The following is a 20,181-nucleotide window of genomic DNA, read 5'->3' as shown; positions in this document are numbered from 1 at the left end:
GAAATATCATCTGAAATTTCTTTCTTCGTCAACTCAAGCTTCGGCTCCACTTTCAAGTTTTACTTCACTCGCAGATAATGAAGCTTTAAGCTTAGTGGAAAAATCTCTTTGAAAGGCTTTCCCGAATTTTTGCACCAAAAAATCCCTGAATCTCTTTCTCGCTCATGGCTTCCTTCTTTCAAACGCTGATCAAATTTTCTACGCGGTTTTGGCATTGCGTATTATCTTCAAAATTCGTTAAAGGAATTTTTGATAAAAACATTGTTTTGCATTATATCCACCAAAAACGGGAAAAAAAGAAAAAAACATCATATGTGACATCAACAACAAGAAAACAAATGTATTCAGTTATAGGAATTGAAAACAAATAATAGACTTACGTTTTCAGTAAATAACGGTCAGTTCACGAAAAAGCTTATCAAAAAATTCTTTGGATACAAAAAAAGTGAGAAAAATACATAAATAATGGTACTTCATATTTTATTTGGTATTATCCTCCGACTGGTCATTTTTTAATTAAGATATCTTTTTTTACAAAGCGCAATGAAGTTATTTCAAAACATACAACATTCAGAAACAAAAAGAAAAGAAAAATTTTTTCTACACTCTTTTTTAATATATTTGAATAATAATAATTTACAGATTATAATTGTTAAAAAAGAATTCTTTTTCTAACTTATAGTTTCAACAACCGTCATAAAAATGAACAAAGCTAGAAAAATCAAAAGACATTTCATGCAAACTGAGACCTGATAACAGTAAAAAAGTACTTTCGCTTTAGTAAAAACAAATTTCAGGTTCACTTCAACCAACTTAAAACAATCCCCTCCTTCTCTCTTCACTCATCCCTCTTCCTCCACACCCACAACCCCATTGATGGGCCATCCTCCCCAACCTCAACAGTCCATTCACTTCTCTCTCTGCCTTCAACTCTTCTTTCCTCCATCAAACACGTTCTTCATCAAATGCTGCTGTTGTACATGTTGGAAATGAAACCGACAGAAAATCACCTGGAAGGTTGACTTCTTTTGATGTGAACAGTCATCGCTTCGAATGGTGTGAATGGAATAATTCAATCAGCGGAGGAAATAATAATGGTGGTGCTCTTGATGTTTATTGCACAAATGCAAATCTTGCAATCACTTCTTGTTCGTTCAATAATTGTTCTTGCACAGGTGATGGCCATAATGGAGCGTTATACAGTTTCTGTTTGCAAAATGAGAGTATTGCAAAATCAAATTTCACAATTTGCTCAGCTGCTCATGGGGGAGCAAATTGCTTTGCTTATCCTCAATCAAATTCTGTTTATTCATTTTCAGAAAACAGAGTGGTAAGTTGTTCAATAACAAGTTGGTGTGGAACTGGTTGGTATTTCTTGCTAAATGACTTATCTTCATCAGGTCAATTCCTATTTTCCAAATGCAAGTGTATCGCAAATTCTGGTGGTGATTCTGCTGGCTCTCTCACATTTCATTGGCCTCCACAAAATAAACCAAATCAATTTTTGGTTAATGATTGCCAGTTCATAAACAATAAATTGACATCAACTTCAACTTCATGGGGAGGTGCTGCGCTTTGCTGAACAAACACCTTCACTTGGATGAGTGGAGTAAAATTCATCATATTTTGTTTCTTCGATGGCAATTCCGCAACTAATGGCAGAGGGAATGATGTGTTTTTCAGCGGAAGTGATATCACCCAATCTCCATTCCAGCAATGTGGCTCAACAACCCCAACAAAAAGAGTGTGGAACGCAGGAACTGCAGATAGCGATGTGTACAACAGTTGGCTTCCGATCATCAACCAGAACAAAATCGTTGCGAATGGTGGAAGTGATATCGATGCCTGTGGCAAAACACAGCAAAGCCCATGCGCCACCGTGGAGTATGCTTTCGGATGCGTTGCTCCCTTCAGCGATGCCTCCCTCTCTCTTCTCGTCTCCATTTTCACTCCCACAAAAACTCTCACATTCCGTGCTCCAAATACAAAAATCACCGGAAATGGAACAGATGCCACCACCATCTCCTCCAGTGGTATTTTCCAACCACAACCACAATTCCCACAATCGTTTTCGTTTTCTTCACCTGAACCGATTTCATCTTTTCATGATTTACTCTCCAACATGTTGTTCGACTACGAGGTTGAGTCAACAACAACCTGCATCCTGGAGCTCGCACGTTCCACGCTCGTCTCCAACGAAATGGCCATGTCACACAACTCATTCTGTAAGCCATTTGCTCTGGTGATTGACTGTCAAATACGCTTCTCAGAGATTGTTGTAGAGATACTGAGTCTTGGGTCAAAACGAAGAGATGATAAGCAGAGACGTATAAATGGTGACATCCTTTTTCAGATTGCCATTCCGATCAGCCATTCTGTGGATAATAATTTGAAAGCACTCAGAATAGTGCAAGATTTGTTAGAAGATTCATTGGTTCTGTGTCCACACAAATAACATTTGTAGCATTTTCTGAACTGTTATTGCTCATTATATGATTGTTTTCGTTATTATGTTCGTAAGAAATTTTTAAGCAAATGTTTATTTTATTATTGCCATTTGAAAAGTTTTCGGAAGCCAATGATAATAAATGTTTTCTATATTTTTTTTTGAACTGAATTTTTTGTTTTTTATTCAATTTTGAATTTTATTTCTGGTAACAAACAGTCCAATAAAGTTTCTAACTTCAGAGCCTCATGAAAAGCATTCTCCATTCAAACATTCATGTAGAGGTGAACGATTCCGCTGAGGATACACTGGAGATTCTGTAACTGGTGCTGGAGAAGGCAGAGCAGCTGAAGGTGAGAAGCTTTAAAGGCATGTTAGAAGATACAAGTGAAGAGAAGGGGTACAAAATTTCTTCAGAAAGGTGGATGCGGAGTGAGGTTGAAAGTGAATAATGAAAAAGAACTGATGAGGAAAGTTGATGAAGAATATGAACAATTTTCTTCTTTTCTTGTTCTTCTCTTTTTACAACTGCAACTTCCTATGAGCTTTCTTTTTCATCTTCCGAACTTCCATCTGATCCACTCAATGAACTTCAGCTTTTTATTCTGCCAATGCTCAAGATTCTTTCTCTAAAAAAAATAATTATTGTTTCATTTTTAAAAGTGGCTTCGATTGCATGCGGCATTACTCCGATAGCTTCTGAGACTTCTGTAAATGCACTCTGCCCTGAAATGCATCTGAAGGAGAAGAATATACCTCATATACAGAAAAGGAAAATGTTAATAAAAAAGAAAGAAAGAAATACGCATAGAGATAATGGAAACGAAGGAAAAAAACAAGAATAAAACTAGATATTTGCAAAAGAGAAGATGTAAAGGAAAAGAATTATGAAAAGAAGGAAGAGGAAAAGAAAGAAGAAAGGAAAAAGAAGAATGCAGAAGCTGAAGGCAAAAGGCATAAGAATGCGAAACAACAAATGGCTGTGTCTTTTTCGATGAAAGAAACATTTTTGATGCTATGCATTTGAATACTCACTTTCACTCGAAGTATTTTTTTTAACATTTTTTTGAAAAAGCATACATCGATATATCAATTGGAATTGTTGTTGTTAATCATAATCATTACTTTATCTCTTGAGAAATGAGTTCTTTGCATAAGCTGATAGGCAAATATCCGCTGCAAGTCATTCTTATTCATTTCAAAAGCATTAAAGGTTCTTTTTTTTCCATTCTTAAGAATTTTTCTGCAATAGAAAAAACGAAATAACAGTTAAAATAAGTGTTATGTTAAAAGATATAATCCTGAATATAAGAAATAGAAATGTTAAAAAAACGTGGATTATTCACAGAAAATGATTCCATTTGGATGAATTGGTGAGAAATCAAAACAAAGAAGATGAATTGAAAAAGAGAAGCAAAAATGAAGCAGTTGAAGAACACTTATCAAATATTATATCATTATGAATTTTGTCTTTTCGGATTTATTATTACTGTAAATAAATTCTCTTTAAAAATTTTTCAAATTATTTTTTTTTGGATCATTTTGGTCTTTCATTGTTTTCTTCATCACAATTATGTCGAATCAGATAAATAGCAAATCTACTATTTCTGTTCATGCAACAAAGTTGCTTGATTCCATGAAGAAAACTTGTGGTGAATCTCTGGAGCAAGTTTTGACGTATTTGTTTCTGCACCATAAAGAAGCAGAACCGTTTGTTAAAAATGTTAAAAAATCAATAAACGGTTTGCTCTTTCTTTTTCGATTTGTCAAGATTGACATAATAATTGTTAATACTTTTTTTTGATTTGGAAAAAAATATGAAAATGTTTTTTTTTTATGTCAGAGGCATATGACGAACTTTTGCATGATTTATCAATCGTATACAACGCTGCACCAACTCATACAAAGACCATGTTGCTTCAAGCCTTATCTCGTCATTCTTCTCCAAAGATTTTGTTATCTTACAATTACAACATTACACAAGGAAAAATAAACCATGCCAAGCAGACATTACAGAAAAATCGAGGTAAAATTTTCACTCCTCAAAAATCTTCAACACCTTCATGCAAAAAAGGTTCGGTGATATACAAATTTCATTATTTTCATTATTTTTCAAAACTCTTATGATTTTTTTAGGTCTTTCACAAAGCGAATGGATGAAAGGAAACAGTTGGTTGCTGGAACATTCTTCTCCTTCATCTTCAACATTTGGCAAATTAAAACAATCCAAAAAAAAGACTATGGATACAAGTTTATTTGAAGAACGAGAATGGGATGACATAATAATTACTGAAAAATCGCATCAAACCTTTCACAACAAATCCGCTTTTAACAACATGGAAGAAACTTTAAATAATGTTTCTACGGACAAAAGATTAAGATATAAAGAAATATATGAAACGAAGGATAATTCCAAACCAAATTCTGTCAGACTCGGAAATCATAAACGCAATAGTTGGAAATTGAAAAGAAACGCTTCAAAAATCAACGAAGCACAATTTCAGAAGAATAATTCAACAAATTCCAATTCTCTGTGCAAAAAGAGCGAATGCGATCCAAATTCAACCCAACCAATTGTTTATCCAAATTCGCCTTCAATAATTTCCATCAACACGTTCAAATCGTTATTATTGAATGCAAAACCAGAGATATCAGTCGAGTTGAATAAATGTAAATTTATTCAAAGCCAGCAAACTTTCGGCGGGAAAGAGATATTTCTGTGCACTGATTTTTCTAAAACGGGGAAAATATCGAAAGAATCGAAAAATATTCCGCATTTCCTGTGCAATCCAGCATTGATAAATGCAACGGAAAAAATCCTTAATTCAATAAAACCAGGACAATTGGAAAAAGTTGACTCTGTTGTATCCCCCTTGCTTTCAGAAAAAATACAATGTTCACGCATTGACCATTGCCCACAAGCAAATCATTGTGAAACAGAAACAGGAGAAAACCTGAGCAGCATTGAATTAAAAAGGAAAGGATTGGATAATCTTGATAACACATGCTTCTTGGCAAGTATCTTGCAATGCCTTGCGTCTATTTCATTATTCAACAAGACACTTTTTGTTCATCAAGAAAAAGATTTCAGTTTATCAAGTCAATTTTTGAACATATTCAAAGAAATTTTTGATGCAACTAATAATCCGAAAAATGGTCCCATCAATTAATTGATCAATTTGAAAGGGAAAACGGGTTGTAACATCGCCAACAACAATCTGCATTTGAAGCAAACCAATGGGTCCTGAACACATTTATCGATAAAAATTCATCAATCAAACAAAAGTTTATGAATCGAATTGAATATCGCACAAAATGCCAACAATGCCATGGAGTTTACAAAACAGAAGCAAACCATCTATTCTTTCCTATTAACTCAAATGATGTTGTATCTGGATTGAATCAATTTTTCAAAACTGAAACATTGACGTTCAACAATAGAGCATATTGTGAAAACTGCAAGAGACGCTGCCACTCAGAACGTCTTGCATCTATTGATCAATTTCCTGATTGTTTAATATTGAGTCACGAATGCAAAGCAAATTCATTATGTCCTCCACCACTTCAATTTGCTGTTTATCAGAAAGAAGATGATAACGTCTTGACTTTTTCAGCTTGCAATATTGCCAGTTATGACGAATATTCGAAAAAAAAATTCTCTGAGAAGCAATTTCACTCAGCATTTGTTTTTGTGGGACAAGTTTTGCACACCAAGCTGAATGATTCTCTTGGACATTTTGTCTCTGTAGCAAGAAATCCGAAAGCATTCAAATGTCCTTTCTGTTTTTGCAACGACAAGAGTGTTCATCCTTTATGTTTTCAGAAATGGGATAGTTTTTGGCAATATTTGGGTGATTCTTTTTGAAAAGTCACAAATGTTTAATTTTCATATAAATTAAAAATGACATATTTTGCTCTTTTTTTTGTTAACATCAACCAAACTTCTCTAATATGAAATCTATTTCTGGATAATGCTATTTCACACATTCTTAAAAAGATTCGTGAGGGGAAACAAAAATTTGAGCAAAATATGAATATAATTTTTTATTTGAAAATTAAACATTTGTGACTTTTCAAAAAGAATCACCCATTTGAACAACAAAAATTATCAATCTTCACTGACATACTACGTCAAAATAGATGAGCACAATGATTTCTCATTTGTAAATGAAGGAATTGAAAAACACAAACGAATAAATCAAGATTTTACATGCCACACATTAAGCAAATCAGTTGTGAAGGGAATTGAACATAGAACAATGAGCGAACAGTTTTCTTGTGCATTGAATAATTAAACACATGATGTCTCAAGTGAACTTAATGAATATCAGTCAAAATACAAGATTTTTTCACCTAATGAAAAAAGACTAATAGACAAACCAAAGACAAAACTTTGGGAGGATTTTGTGAGGGAAACGAATATCAAAATTTCCCTTTCATATTTCTATAAGCTTACGGTTCAGTTCAGCAGAGCCAAGCGTCGAACTGATATGTGCGGATTATGCAATAAACTTGAGCAACTTCAGAGCAGAAAAGATCAACCAGTGATAGGAAATAAATTCCATGAAGAAAAAGAAAAACTGATATCTCTTCTTGGACGTCATCGCGCAATTGCAGAAATGCAGCGCAAGCACTATTCCGATACACTTTCATCTTTGAAGGAAAATGAAGTTCTGTGTGTTTTTGACTTTAAGGAAAAATGGAGAATTCCACTTCGAAAAGATCAATTGCAACAAGAATTTTACACATATAAACAACTTTCTCATTTCACAGTCATCACATTTCAACGTACTAACTCGATCACCTACAAAAGAACATACAACTTTCTTTCTCGCTGCCTCACAAATGTTTTTAGATTTGTTATTGAGTGTTTAACATCTGTTCTGAGTAGATCGTGTTATCGTAACACCAAAACATTCAAATTTTTTTGTGATGCAGGTCCACATAATCGAAATCGATATGTGCTGCACTTCATTTTATCCAACAAATCTTCCCTTTTAAAGAAAAAGAAATGCATTTTGAATTTTTTCTGCGAACATCATGGCAAGAACATCTGCGACAGCGAATTTGGTGTTCTTGTCAATGCAATAAAGTCAAATATTACAACGGAAAATATTGAATCATTAGAAGATATGATAGAATTTCTTAAAACGCATACAAACAAATCAACTGTATCATCTGAAGAATACCATCACCAGAAATCTTCGAATTCTAAAAATGGATCAATTGAAATTCACGAACGGTATTTTGAAGAATATATTCCGACTCAGCAAACAACTTGGCCATCTCTTTCGATTGCAAATATGAGAGACTATCTTTCCTTCGAGAAAACGGGAGATAACATTTGTGGCTCAGCGGTTGGATTTCTTTCACAGCGGGCATTGATAAATTTGGAGGGGAAAGTGAAGAAGGAGAATATCGAAAAAATCGCAAGAATTCAAATAACATCAAAACCAGAATGTGAGTTTGCTCAACCTTTTTTGCTGCAACAATCTATTCAAAATCTTGAAAGAAGATCTTCACTTCTTAAAAGCTCAGATTTTTCTTTATCTTTCAACAATTCTTATTCATTTTTTAAAAAATAACTTAAAACAATGTGTGTTTTCATGCATGCTTAGCCAGTTTTCACAGGGAGAAAGCTGGACAAGACTTTGCGAATTTGATAGAATAGTTTTTAACTTTTCTGTCCGGACCTGGATATGTCGTGTTGCCTCCCAGGTGCATAATTGATTGTACGCTATATTCAAACATTAAACCTTATTTATTTTTCATTTTTAATTTATTTTTTTATTTTTTATTTTTTATTTTTTATTTTTTATTTTTTATTTTTTAATTTTCATTTTTAAATTTAAAATATAATTTTTATGAGCTGAAAGAAGTGAGCATTTTCTATCAAAATTTAGATAAGAGCAATGGCATAGAACTTCTGAACAAATTTCACATTTAATTTTGTGATTATTTTCGATTCTTTGTGATTTATTTGCATAATCTTCTTTTAACTTTAATTTTCGAATTCGTCAAACTTGGTGGATTGGAATCTTTTTTGCTGCTTCATAAACGAGTTTTCTTTTTTTGATGAAGTAATGTGGCTTTATTATTTATTAATCGATATGTCATGGTTTTTTTTGTGATCTCCATTAGTTTGCATGTCAAAATTTTTCAGTTTTTTTAATCATCTTATTTTTTTTAAGTTGATTAAGAAATAAAATCTTTGATTTATCGTTTTGTTTTTTCGTTGATTTATCGAATATTTATTGGTGGTGATTTTTTTTTTTTTTAATTATTCGTTGGCTTTTTTGTTTGTTTTTTGAATTAGTGATATCTTTTTCTGATTGTTTCCATTTGTTTGTTTGTTCGCTATTATTTCAAAATGAAAAATGGATTTCTTTTTGTGAATATTGTTTTTCTTTGAACAGATTGAAGATTGATAAAATAAAAAAAGATTGTATAATTGCAATATAATTATAGAAAAAGAAATTGATATTCAGAATGTACAGTTTCAGTTCTTTTCTATCGAAATTTTCTGAAACATATCAAATGTGAAATACGAGTTCATTTGCGTGAAAAGGACTGATTATAAAAGTTGAACAGCTGCATCATATATAGGACTTTTCACCGTCTGTAGATGTTTGTGAATGTTTCTTTGATCAGGATTTGTGAGTTTTTTATTAATGAACATATTGGCAATTTCAACATTACTTCGATTTTTTTGATCAATTATTCACCTATTTGAAACATCAGCAGAATGTGATCAATAAAAACAAATCTTTATTGTCTCATGTCATAGATTACGTTTGCGATTTCTCATGGGATAAAAAAACGATTCGAACAATTCTCAATAGGCGATGAAAGTTAATTGATGTTCGTATAGCAAAGATGTTGAGCAAAAGAAATAAACAACATGTGAAAGGATTATCATCGAAAATTCGAATGATTACCTTTTGAGTTCTACAGAAGCAATATGGTTTTTAAACAGTTAAAAACAATAAGTTATTATTGTTAAAAAAAAACTTGGAACAATTAGCAAACCCGAATATCTTGCTGAACACTGATATAATTGAACTTTTTTCCGGTCAGAAATAAAATGATCATTTCTGCATGCTTTTTCTCTGTTTGAATCACAAAGTTAATCATTTTTATCACTGAAATTGGTAACAGATATTCAGCATAATTATAATCATTCTTTATTTAAAACAAAAAAAAAATATGCTGACCCGCATTAAAGTTGTGTTTTGTTTCAGAAAGGAATTTCGAAAAATTCGACAGAGAAAATATTTTTTTATGTTTCACATTGATCCTTTTCAAATATTTTTTTTTGAATCGAATATTTTCTATTATTTCATTTGAACATGAAAATTCTTATAAAAAAATGAGCTGCGGGAACTATTTTTTTAAGCAACGGATTCAAAACAGTTTTTCTCAACTTTTTTGTATCTATGAACAAATTTATGATCTCAAAAATAATATCCCATATATATGATCATCACCGATAATATATAAATGAAATTATTAGTGAAAAAGAAAGCTGAAGGAAGCAATGTGTTCATTGCGTTACAGATAATATGAAACAAGATTGGAAAGGATTGCACACATTGTGAATGAAAATATTGTCAGGCTGGTCGATGGAGTCAAATACGGTGGAATAAGCAAAAAATCTTTGGAGCACGCTGTTAAAGCTATAAAAAAATGGCAGGCTGATTGTAAAAGTAGGGCATCAACCAATTATAAGAGGCGAAAAATAAAAGCAATTCTTGGAAGAAGTTCCAATAGAATCTCGATCTGGGACAAGCCTCACATTACGAAAAGCGCGCGATCTGGTTTGTAATTGTCATTTGAATTGCATATTAATTTGTATTAAGATGGAAAATATAATTAACGATAGTGAAGAAGAAGGAGAAAATGAAGAAAAGATTAAAAAGACAGTAACTCTAAAGACAGTTAACGCCTTCATACAGAGACATCCGGAACTGAAGTCATCGCCGCCAAAGCAAGTTGATATAAACAGATTTGCAGCATCTTGTCAGAAAGTTTTAAAGCCGTGGTATTCCGAATTACAAGTATCACCAGATGCAAACAAATATCCAAAGGAATTAATCTTCTATGTCGATGAATCTTCGCTTCGAATTCCAACTCCTACACGTGGCGTTGTAGTTCATCCTGCAGATGAACAAGCTGGATTTAAAAAGACTGCCGAAAGGATGCCGAATGCTACTCTCGTTGCTGGAATCGCTGCTGATGGCTTCTCGCTTCCGTCTGTTGTGCTAAGCTGAGTGAAACCCTTCCGAAAGAACAAGCAACACTATAAACTTCGTCGCTTGACATTTGGCCAAACACAAACGGCTGGATGGATAAAACAGCATTCAAAAAATACGCCTTAACAGTTCCAATGTTGGCTATCATTGACAGAAGAAAACATATCTCGAAATAATCTCATCATTGCCTTCTTCTCCTGGATTCACACTCATCGCGTGCAGATCCAACGACATGGAGACAGTTCAAGGAAGCTGAAAATGATGTCGTTACCTTCGTTCCACACACTGCACACATATCGCAGCCACTGGACATAGGAGTAATTGCAGTGTTGAAGTCAGAGCTTTTAAACAATTACAGCTCTCTATCATCCACCTCCTCATCTTCAAAAAGAACAGCCATCACTGATGTGTTGCCACAAGCCCTTCACACAGCATTCGCTACATCTGTTATCAAAAAAGCCTTCGTTAACAGCGGAGTCCTCAGCAATGGATCTGGATCGGTTCTTATGAAGCTTCCTCAGTTTTCTCAATACTCCATTCCTTCTCATTCCCATTGTTTCGACTTCTTCGGAAAAGAAATAACCAAAGAAAAGCTTCTTGATGAACTAAATGAATATAATGAAAAGCACAAGATGAAAATTGAAGAAATTGAAGAAAAAGAAAAGGAAAATGAAGAAAATGTTGAAAAAGAAAAGGAAATCGAAGAAGAAGAATTGCCTTTGGAGAAAAAAGTGAAAAGAAAATACAGAAAAATTAAGAATGATGACGATGAAACAGGTGATGAATTTGACCCGTTCGAACGTGAAAATGGAAAAAGAAAAGTTAAAAGAGTTATTGATTCGAGTTTTGGATTTTTTTGATGTGTTTTTAACTTTTTTTCATTTCAAAACATTTTGGTGCCAATAAAGAAAAAAGTTCCAATAAAAAGATAACCCTATATAACGATAACAAATAATATATTTTTGATTGCGAATTGATTCAAAATTCATAACGACAACAAAGTTTATTGAGTTTCATTCGAAAAAGAGGAAATAAAAATTTTCGGAATAAAAAATATTTTCTAAATAAACAACAAAAAATTTGTTTCAGAGAAAACATTTAAATACATAATTATGAATTGTTATCAAAAACGAAACAAACGATTTTGTAATGCACATGTATCTTTCGAAACCATATACCAAATTTTGATCCAGTTGATTGAAAATTGATGTTGCTTAATTAAGAGGATGAGTTTCAGCATTGATGTTTTGTGATTTTTAATTAAAACTTAACTTCAATTATTCAATCAATAAGTTTTATTTGTATTTTATCCATTGATGAAATAAATTTTTTATTCATTTCCTTTCAAGTTTAACTTTAACAACTCAAGAAATCTGTAAAGGATGTTTAAGATATATTTAATAATTATTATTGAGCCAAGTCTAAAGTTGGAGACTGAAAACACAGCAGCAAAATCACAATGAAAATCCCATGAACAAAACGAACCTCATTCAGTACGATTTATTTTTTTTAAAATTCCTTTTTATACTCATCAATTCAAAACAAGAATTATCAACAATTAGTTTCTTGCGGAATTCATTGTTGCCTGAAGGAAATGGAGTGAATCAGCAGCTCTTTCACTCCAGGCAGTCACTTTCTTTTCCATTTGTGCAACGTGAAAACGAGAGAGCATTCGCGGCTTTATGTCAGTTATAACCACAAGTTTTTCGATCTTTTCAAAGAAAAAAGAAAAAAAAATAACATAAGAATTGAAAATATATCAAGAAAGATAGAAAATACATCGCAAATTTCGTTAAAAATATTAATAAAAAATTTAAATAATTAATCGTTTTTCATTCAATTATAACAAATCTTCATTAAGTTTTGAAATTCAACTTCACTTTTAACCCTCACAATAAATTTCATCATTTTTCCCTCCTTTCTTTTTTCTTTAACTTTTTCTTTTCATTTCTCTTTTCCCATTTCTTTTAGCTAATCTCCAATTGAAAATGAATTATCACTTATTTCTCTTTCTCTTTCTCTCTTTCTCCACAAACCTCGTCTATTCTCCCTGTTATAATTCCCGTTGCAAACGACTTCAGAACCAGAAATTCGACCATCGCAGGAGAAACCTGCGCCACACGCTGGACGTCTTCGAAGGAAATCACCCGCTTTTCGACGGGAAGCGAAAAGACATACGAAACAATCGAAGCCACACGCAGCTTGTCTCTCAAAACAGAGGAGTGCTCGAGAAGAATTGGCTGGATGAGAGAGAGAGAAAGAGAAAGAGAAAGAGAAAGAGAAAGAGAAAGAGAAAGAGAAAGAGAAAGAGAAAGAGAAAGAGAAAGAGAGAGAAGAAGAAGAAGAAGAAGAAGAAGAAGAAGAAGAAGAAGAAGAAGAAGAAGAAGAAGAAGAAGAAGAAGAACAAGAAGAAGAAGAATAAGGAGAAGAAAAAGAAGAAGAATAAGGAGAAGAAGAAGAAGAAGAAGAAGAAGAATGAAAAACAATAAAAAAAAGTATGTTTTATACAAAATTTATTTCAGACGCATAATTGATTATGTTTTCCGAAATAAAAAAAAAAGACGAATTCCTCACTCCATTCAATTTATTTCTAAAATTCTCATTTAAAAAAAAAATATGATCACTTTTAATAATTGTCAATAACTTTTCTTTATGAAAGATAGATATATTTAAATATATTCTAATTTCTTTTCATTTCATCTCTTTCTCTTTCTCTTTCTCTCTTTCTTTTCCCCCAATTCTCAATTCTCTATTCTCAAAGCACAACACTCCAAACCTGTGTTCTCATCACTGCGTCGTGTTCTGTAATGAATTTTTTGTACTTTTGAGAATCTCCTTCATCGAATATAAGCACAAGCTCGTGTAGCCACTCGTCTTCTGTTCCCTTCAGAGACTGAAACAGCGGGTGCGAAGCCTAAAATGACAGGTTGAATCAAATATATGAATTTGAAAGATTGAAAGTTAGATAACAGGAAGAGAGGAATGATAAAAAGATAAATAAATAAATAAATAAATAAATAAATATGTAAATGAAAATAACGCCGTTTCATAATCAAAAAGAAAAGAAAAGATTATTGCTTTTAAACAAAATAGATTCATACAAGTTCTCCAAAAGTGTATAGAGATGGAGAAACAATAGCTGAAACAGCAAGACTCTTTGCAATTTCTCTTTGAACTTTGAGTTTGATTTGCTTCATGGGTGTTCGAGATAGATATTGAAGCATATGATGATAAAAGCCAAGAAAGTCGTGTGACAACTATTTTCGTATAAATATTTTTTATTAAATAACAAATATTATAAAATACAGAAAAATATTATTCATATATTTGTTGGTGGAAATAAAATAAATATGTACCTGACATTTTTCTGCAATAACTAAATGATATAATGCAACAACAGGTTCTTCAACTGGTGCCTCCAAACTTAAATGAATTGTTGGGTTTACATATCCAATTCGTTCCTCAATTAGTGGAGTTACTTCAGATATTAATTGATCAGCTAGCTCTCTTCCTTTAAGCATTGAAATGAACCCAGTTGAAGATGAAGTGGAAGAAGATGAAGATTCCTCAAGTGTTCCTTCATCGGTGAATTGTAAATGCTGTGCAATAGATAAAGTGATAATCAAATAAGAATCAAGATGATTCATTTTCATTTGCTCATCGAAAGTTCCACGAATTTTTGCCAAAAATGAAACGGGATCTTTAAAAGAATATTAAAAATCATTTACACAATAAAATAATCAAGCGGAGAAATAACAAACTTGGAGTTGTTTTTGCAATTGTTGTAACAATTTTTGCCCACTTCATTTCATTCATATAAGGAAATAATCCATTAACAATAGTTTCATATAAAGAAGTTAAGTCCATTTCCTCATGATTATCGATATATTGTAAAATTTCCTCAGTTAACTGATGCCACAACCTGAATGATTTATATAAAATAAAAACAATATTAATAATAATTTCTCAAATCAATACAAAAGATATAAACTTCTTTCTCTTAAGTTCCTCAAGCGGGCCCAAGTCTGTCATTTTTTCAATATATTGATCGAATGTCCCTTCATTCATTAATTAATTTATTCGATTCAATTAAACAATAAGAAATGAATGTTACAGATGAAGTCAAACAAATTTCAACAAAGCAAAAACGGCAACTGCTCTTTTGAAAAAAATGTTCTGGCTTCAGATCAATTTTCAATTCGTATTTTTTGTGATGGAAGATGTGGCTTTCAAACAATTGGATGTTCAGCAATATGAACTTGCAAAGTATTTTTTAACTTTTTCTTTTTAAAGAAAAGAGTGAAATTATTCATGATTTTCAAGAATTGAATTAGATATTTTATTCGGTGAAAATTCGTTTAATTCAGAAATACTACCTCGTGCATATGCTATCAAATATGGCCTACAAAATAGTCCTATTCGAGGTGTTTGTTGGAGATATTTTTTAAATGTTCTTACAGGGAAAATTGGAACTGAATGGATTGAACAAATTAATGCTTCAAGGAAGCAATATCAGCATTTAAAAGCAAAGTATAAAATAGAAAAATATATAGATATTGGAGATTCCGCAACTTCTCCGTCTTCTTCTTCTGGAGAGTCACCAGATTCGGCAGAAAGCATTATTCCATTGGATCTTCACAGACTTTTTGTTGGAATTCCATTTTTCAGACAAGACCATGTTTTGGATTCTATAAATTCTATTTTAACCATTTGGGCGAGAGAAAATCCAAAAGAAAGCTATCAACAAGGGATGCATGAACTTGCAGCTTGTCTTTATGCAGTGATTTGGACAAACACAGTACCAAAATTGCAGCTTCAGGGTTTGACAAAGAATAGAACAGACAGCAAGCTTGTTAAAGGCAAAAAATCCACAAACGAAGTGACATTTCCTTCTCAGATTCCCAATTTTATGGAAACTCTTTTCGATGATTCATATGTTGAAGCTGACACATACTCACTGTTTGATATGCTTATGTCAAACATTAAAAATTGGTATTTCGACCCAGAATTCGATAAAATGCAGGAAGAACGACAGAAGCAGATGCAACTACAAAGGCAAAAACAAAAGGAACAACAATCCACTTCTCAAAAAAGTGAAGATGGAGAGCAAAATTCAAGCAACGGAGAAATAAAAACTGACATTTCTCCGAAATCTGATACAGAAACTGATCCGCCTGCTTATATCAGCTCTTCAGAAAATGACACAAGTACTTCTTCTTCAGTGAAGCCTACACCTTCTGATGACAATACACAAAATTCTTCTTCAATAAACACAGATTCGGCTTCTTCAGTTGAAGGTGCCTCAAGCAAAAACACCTCAGAAGATGCTTCTGTAGAGCCTTCTGAGTCGAATTCTTTCAATTCTCCTTCTCCTCCTTCTTCCTGTTCCTCTTCTTCTTCTCCCTTTTCTCCTTCTCCTCCTCCTTCTCCTCCTCTCCGCCTCCTCCCCAACATCGTCCTCGAGTCCCAGCGCTGCTTCTCCCTCCTCAAAGCCCGCGACGAAGCTCTTTACAACCGCTTCCTGTATTTCTCCGTGGAACCACAATTTTTCCTGCTCCGCTGGCTCCGCATGCTATTTCTCCGAGAATTCTCCCTCGAAGTCACATTCATCCTCTGGGACTCTTTGTTCGCTGCCAACCACCCTCTTCTTCTCGGCACTCAGTTTGAAAGCGTGATCGAAGTGGCCGTGGCGATGATGGCTGCGATGCGTCCTGTGCTGATGAGCGAAGAGACCGACGTGAATGATGCGCTGTCTCTATTGATGCATTTCCCCGCGGTTGAAAGGGAAGACGTGGGCACGTTTGTTGGCTGTGCGCTGGAGACGAAGAAGGCGCTGAGGCAGTTGTGGGTCGGGGACAGAGGCGTGGGGGAGATCAGGGTGTGTGCCGAATGGCCAGAGGAGATGAGGGAGAAGCATGAGGCGCTCAGGAGCTTGCAGGAAGGGCTGGAGGGAAAAGGGGGAGGAAGTGGTGGAGGAAGAGGAGGAGGAAAGGGAAGAGGAGGGGGAAGAGGAGGAAGAGAAGAGAAGGAGAGAGGGAGAGGGAAAGAGGAAGGAAAACAGAAGAGAAGAGAAAGAAGGAAGGAAGATTCTTTGAGTGGTTCTGAGGGGGTTGGCAATGTTGCTTCGGTTTCATCTTCGTCTTCTTCGTCTTCTTCAAATTTTGTGGAAAAATATGCAACTTCACCGTCTTCTCCTTCTGTTTCACCAAATTCATTAACAACAACTTCATCATCATCATCAACAGCAACAACAATATCTTCCTCTTCCTCTTCTTCTTCTTCTTCATCTCTTTCTCTTTCTTCTTCTCATCAATTCCTTCCCTCTCCCTTTTCAGTCAAAACAAACATGTCCTCCCCAACTTCTGTCTCTTCCACAATGTCTTCTTCTGTTTTGTTCGCAAAGCCAGCTTCTTCTCCTCCTTCGAATTTCCTTTCGTTGGATACTTCTTATCAATTCAATCCAATTACTCCTTCTTCTTCTGTTTCTTCGGATTCTTCTTCTTCTTCTTCCTCCTCCTCTTCTTCTTCTCCCTCCTCCTCCTCCTCTTCTTCTTCTTCTTCTTCAAAGAACCCTTCTGATTCTATCAGCACTTCAACTGACTCTCAAAACAGCTCTTCTTCCATTTCAGACATTCATCTTTCTCCTCCTTCTCAATCACCACCATCAACTATACCACCTGATTCAACGCTTTCTTCTTCCTCCCCTTCCCCTTCACCTTCCCCTTCCTCCTCCTCCTCCTCTTCTCCTTCTTCATCATCCCCCTCCTCTTCTTTCTCTTCCTTTTCTTTCCCCTCTTCTCCTCTTTCTTCTCCTCTTTCTTCTTCTTCTTTTTCCATATCTCCAATTTTCACTCCGCCAACAGTTGAGCATTTGCTCTGTGCCATTCCCAAACTGGAGAATTTGATTAATCCTCACCCGCCTTTCTTCGACATCAATGGAGAAGAAAAGAACACGCAGCAAAATGCTTCTTCTTCTTCTCCTTCTTCTTCTTCATCTATTGATTCAATATCATCTTCTTCTTCGTCTCCTTTATCTTCTCCTTCTCCCTCCTCTCCTTCTCCTTCTTCCCTTTCTTCTTCCCTTTCTTCTTCCTCTTCTTCTTCCTCTTCCTCTTCCTCCTTCTCTTCTTCCTCTTCCTCTGACCCGCCCCCATCTCGCGATCTTCTTCTCCATCGCCTGCAGAACGCGACTGAATCCGTTCTGTCTGAACAAGAATGGAGCGATGCCCTGGGCCAGCGCTATGCGAAGAGAGGAGAACAGTTCATCTGCATTGGAAGGTCGTTCATTGGAGATTTGGCAGAGGGGAAAACAGGGAGTAATAATAGTAATAATAGTAATGGTTATAATAATAAAAGTAATAAAAATAATAAAAATAATAAAAATTTCAATGGTCACAGAAAAAATGATAGTGCAAGCCAAAACGGGCAAAAAGTGTATTTGTATGCAGCAGACTGGGAGCAGATTTGGGTGAACACGCAAAAGGCGTTGAAAGGCTGGTGGAGCAGCACAGCTTCGATTGTGTCGTGGTCGTTTTCTGCTGTTGGAGGAATGTTCAAGACAGTTGGCTCTTGGTTTTCGTCACCAATGAAGAAGGAGAAGATGGAGAGGAGAGAAGGAGAAGGAGAAAGAGAAAGAGAAAGAGACGGAGAGAATAAAAATGAATGGAGAAAGAGAGGAAGAAGAGGGAGAGGGAGAGGGAGAGAAGAGGAGGAGGACGATAAAAAGCAGAAAAGCCCCTTTTCAGCAGCGCAGGATTCGCCAATTGCTTCTCCGCCTTCTTCTTTTTCCTCCTCTTCGCTTTCATCTTCGTCTTCGTCTTCGTCTTCACCTTCACCTTCACCTTCAATGTCATCTTCCATCACATTATCTTCATCTTCTCCGTCATCGTTGTTACAGTCATCATCATTGGAAGACTCAGAACATTCGACTTCGGGAGAGTTCCAGATGGTTGACGAAGAGCACATCAAAACAACTTCTGATGAAAATGAGTGAACAGAATTATGAGGTGATTGCGAATACCTTTTGGCTGATTTTATTTTATTTTATTTAATTTTCGTAATTTTTGCAAATCTCATCAAAATTATTTATTTTTTCATTATTTCAGAATGAAGTTTTATTTCGTTTTGTTTAATGGCAGGTATTTTTTTATTTATATATTTTTCAAAATGAATCAAATTGGATGGGAAAGGAAGAAATGTGTCTGTTGAACAGTTCATCACAAAAATTAATTGGAATTTCACTAAGAAGCATAATTTTCAATGATGAACAAGATGTTTCCTTTGTGAGCAAAAATTTATTAACAACTTATTTGAAACAAGTTTCTTTTTCTTTTTCTTTTTCTTTTTCTTTTTTGATTGGATGTCAATATCATATCCATTGCATTGCCTAATTGTTTTGGCTGCTTCTTCTTGACAGATGAGAAAATTAGCTTTGTGTTTGTGAATAGAAATGGAAAACAAAACTTGCAGAAGAATTAACAAAGAGTTGAAAAGAATGAATTGTTAACATTACATTTTTATTGGTGAAGAAGATGCAAAAGAAGAGGAAGAGGAAGGGGAGGAAGAAGAAGAAGCAAAATTAATAAATAAACGATTGAAGCTAACAAAATGAGATGATTAGCTTGGAGGAATTGTAATAAAAAGCAACATCAAATAAAATTGGTTGAAATTCAGCAAAAACAAACGTTATCTTGCTTCTTCTTCCATTTTTGTGTGTTCTCAGAAACAACGTCTTCTCAATCTTTCACGTATTCAACTCCATCTTTTTTTTTCTCTGACAAAAAACATGAAATATTTGGAAACCATTCTTTTCATTCAAAATCTTCCGCTTTTCCTTCACTTCTTTCTCATAAATAATCTTTCTTCCAAAATAACTCTTCGCAAAAACCCAATGCAATGCATCTTCATTATTTCTTGAATTTTTGTTTTTCTTCTTCTTTGCCTTCTCCTTCTCCTCTGTTCTTATTCTTCAAAGTCATCAAATCCCTCGCTTTTTGAAAAGCATGAAAAAAACAATAAAAATACAAAAAATTTATTTTTTTTAAAAAATATATATAAAGCAAACCTTTTGATTTGTTTGTCATTTTCAATTATTGTTCATTTGAAAATACACATTTTCTTCAATAAAAATTCATCATTCCATCCTTTTTCAATCGTTTCTGTAACATATTCTCCAATCATCCATTTCAAAAAGTGTTCTCATTTTCGTTTGAGAAGGTTTCTGATCCTTCTGAAAAAAGAGAGATTTGGAATTTTAACAATTCCTTCTGATTGAATCAAAAATTTATTTCGTCCAGCACCAATCCAATCTTTTCGCCTCGACATTCTTTCCACATGAACCAGTTGTTCGAGCAAGGCATTCTTCCAAGAAAAGTGAATGTCAGTCATTCATTCAGTTTATTTGGTTCATGCACTCTGAACAATTAAAAAAAATAAATATACAAAAAAAAATATTACAAACTTCATCTTTGCCAAAAATTCTCA

At 34.0% G+C, this 20,181-nt stretch overlaps 4 protein-coding genes across 4 annotated transcripts; 3 read left to right on the top strand and 1 right to left on the bottom strand.

Moving 5' to 3' along the window:
- Positions 1–1,600: 1,600 nt before the first annotated feature.
- On the top strand, positions 1,601–2,455 carry MONOS_4003 (uncharacterized protein; the record flags this gene model as incomplete). The annotated part of the gene is made up of 1 exon (XM_067874042.1): positions 1,601–2,455. The coding sequence occupies one exon, from the start codon at positions 1,601–1,603 to the stop codon at positions 2,453–2,455; it is 855 nt and encodes a 284-aa protein (XP_067736535.1).
- Positions 2,456–10,305: 7,850 nt separating this feature from the next.
- On the top strand, positions 10,306–10,716 carry MONOS_4002 (uncharacterized protein; the record flags this gene model as incomplete). Its single annotated transcript, XM_067874041.1, has 1 exon — positions 10,306–10,716. The coding sequence occupies one exon, from the start codon at positions 10,306–10,308 to the stop codon at positions 10,714–10,716; it is 411 nt and encodes a 136-aa protein (XP_067736534.1).
- Positions 10,717–11,640: 924 nt separating this feature from the next.
- MONOS_4001 (putative 19S proteasome regulatory subunit Rpn9) lies at positions 11,641–14,752 on the bottom strand. Its single transcript, XM_067874040.1, has 7 exons — positions 14,690–14,752; positions 14,460–14,620; positions 14,055–14,398; positions 13,800–13,955; positions 13,475–13,612; positions 12,735–12,938; positions 11,641–12,409 (listed from the first exon to the last, which is right to left on the bottom strand). The coding sequence occupies exons 1-7, from the start codon at positions 14,728–14,730 to the stop codon at positions 12,257–12,259; spliced, it is 1,197 nt and encodes a 398-aa protein (XP_067736533.1). The 5' UTR covers positions 14,731–14,752; the 3' UTR covers positions 11,641–12,256.
- Positions 14,753–14,882: 130 nt separating this feature from the next.
- Positions 14,883–18,828, top strand: MONOS_4000 (Tre-2/Bub2/Cdc16 (TBC) F family protein D). The gene is made up of 2 exons (XM_067874039.1): positions 14,883–14,964; positions 15,022–18,828. Exons 1-2 carry the CDS (start codon positions 14,912–14,914, stop codon positions 18,689–18,691), a joined length of 3,723 nt encoding a protein of 1,240 aa, XP_067736532.1. The 5' UTR covers positions 14,883–14,911; the 3' UTR covers positions 18,692–18,828.
- The last annotated feature ends 1,353 nt before the right edge of the window (positions 18,829–20,181 follow it).

This window comes from Monocercomonoides exilis (genome assembly GCF_001643675.1).
Source record: "Monocercomonoides exilis strain PA203 chromosome Unknown scaffold1-2713096, whole genome shotgun sequence".
In the NCBI taxonomy this organism is placed as follows: domain Eukaryota; phylum Preaxostyla; order Oxymonadida; family Polymastigidae; genus Monocercomonoides; species Monocercomonoides exilis.
Note: the sequence above shows the minus strand (reverse complement) of the source record. Positions and strands in the feature narration are given on the sequence as shown.

Bases quoted from the DNA above. Each gene is read 5' to 3' on its own strand.
- MONOS_4001 (XM_067874040.1), bottom strand. From the start codon at position 14,730: ATGACAGACTTGGGCCCGCTTGAGGAACTTAAGAGAAAGAA. The intron at 13,613-13,799 runs GTATGAATCTAT...CTGTCATTTTAG, and splicing joins TATACACTTTTGGAGAACTT to GCTTCGCACCCGCTGTTTCA. The intron at 12,939-13,474 runs GTTTGGAGTGTT...TCTCTCATCCAG, and splicing joins ACGCAGTGATGAGAACACAG to CCAATTCTTCTCGAGCACTC.
- MONOS_4000 (XM_067874039.1), top strand. From the start codon at position 14,912: ATGGAAGATGTGGCTTTCAAACAATTGGATGTTCAGCAATATGAACTT. The intron at 14,965-15,021 runs GTATTTTTTAAC...ATGATTTTCAAG, and splicing joins CAGCAATATGAACTTGCAAA to AATTGAATTAGATATTTTAT.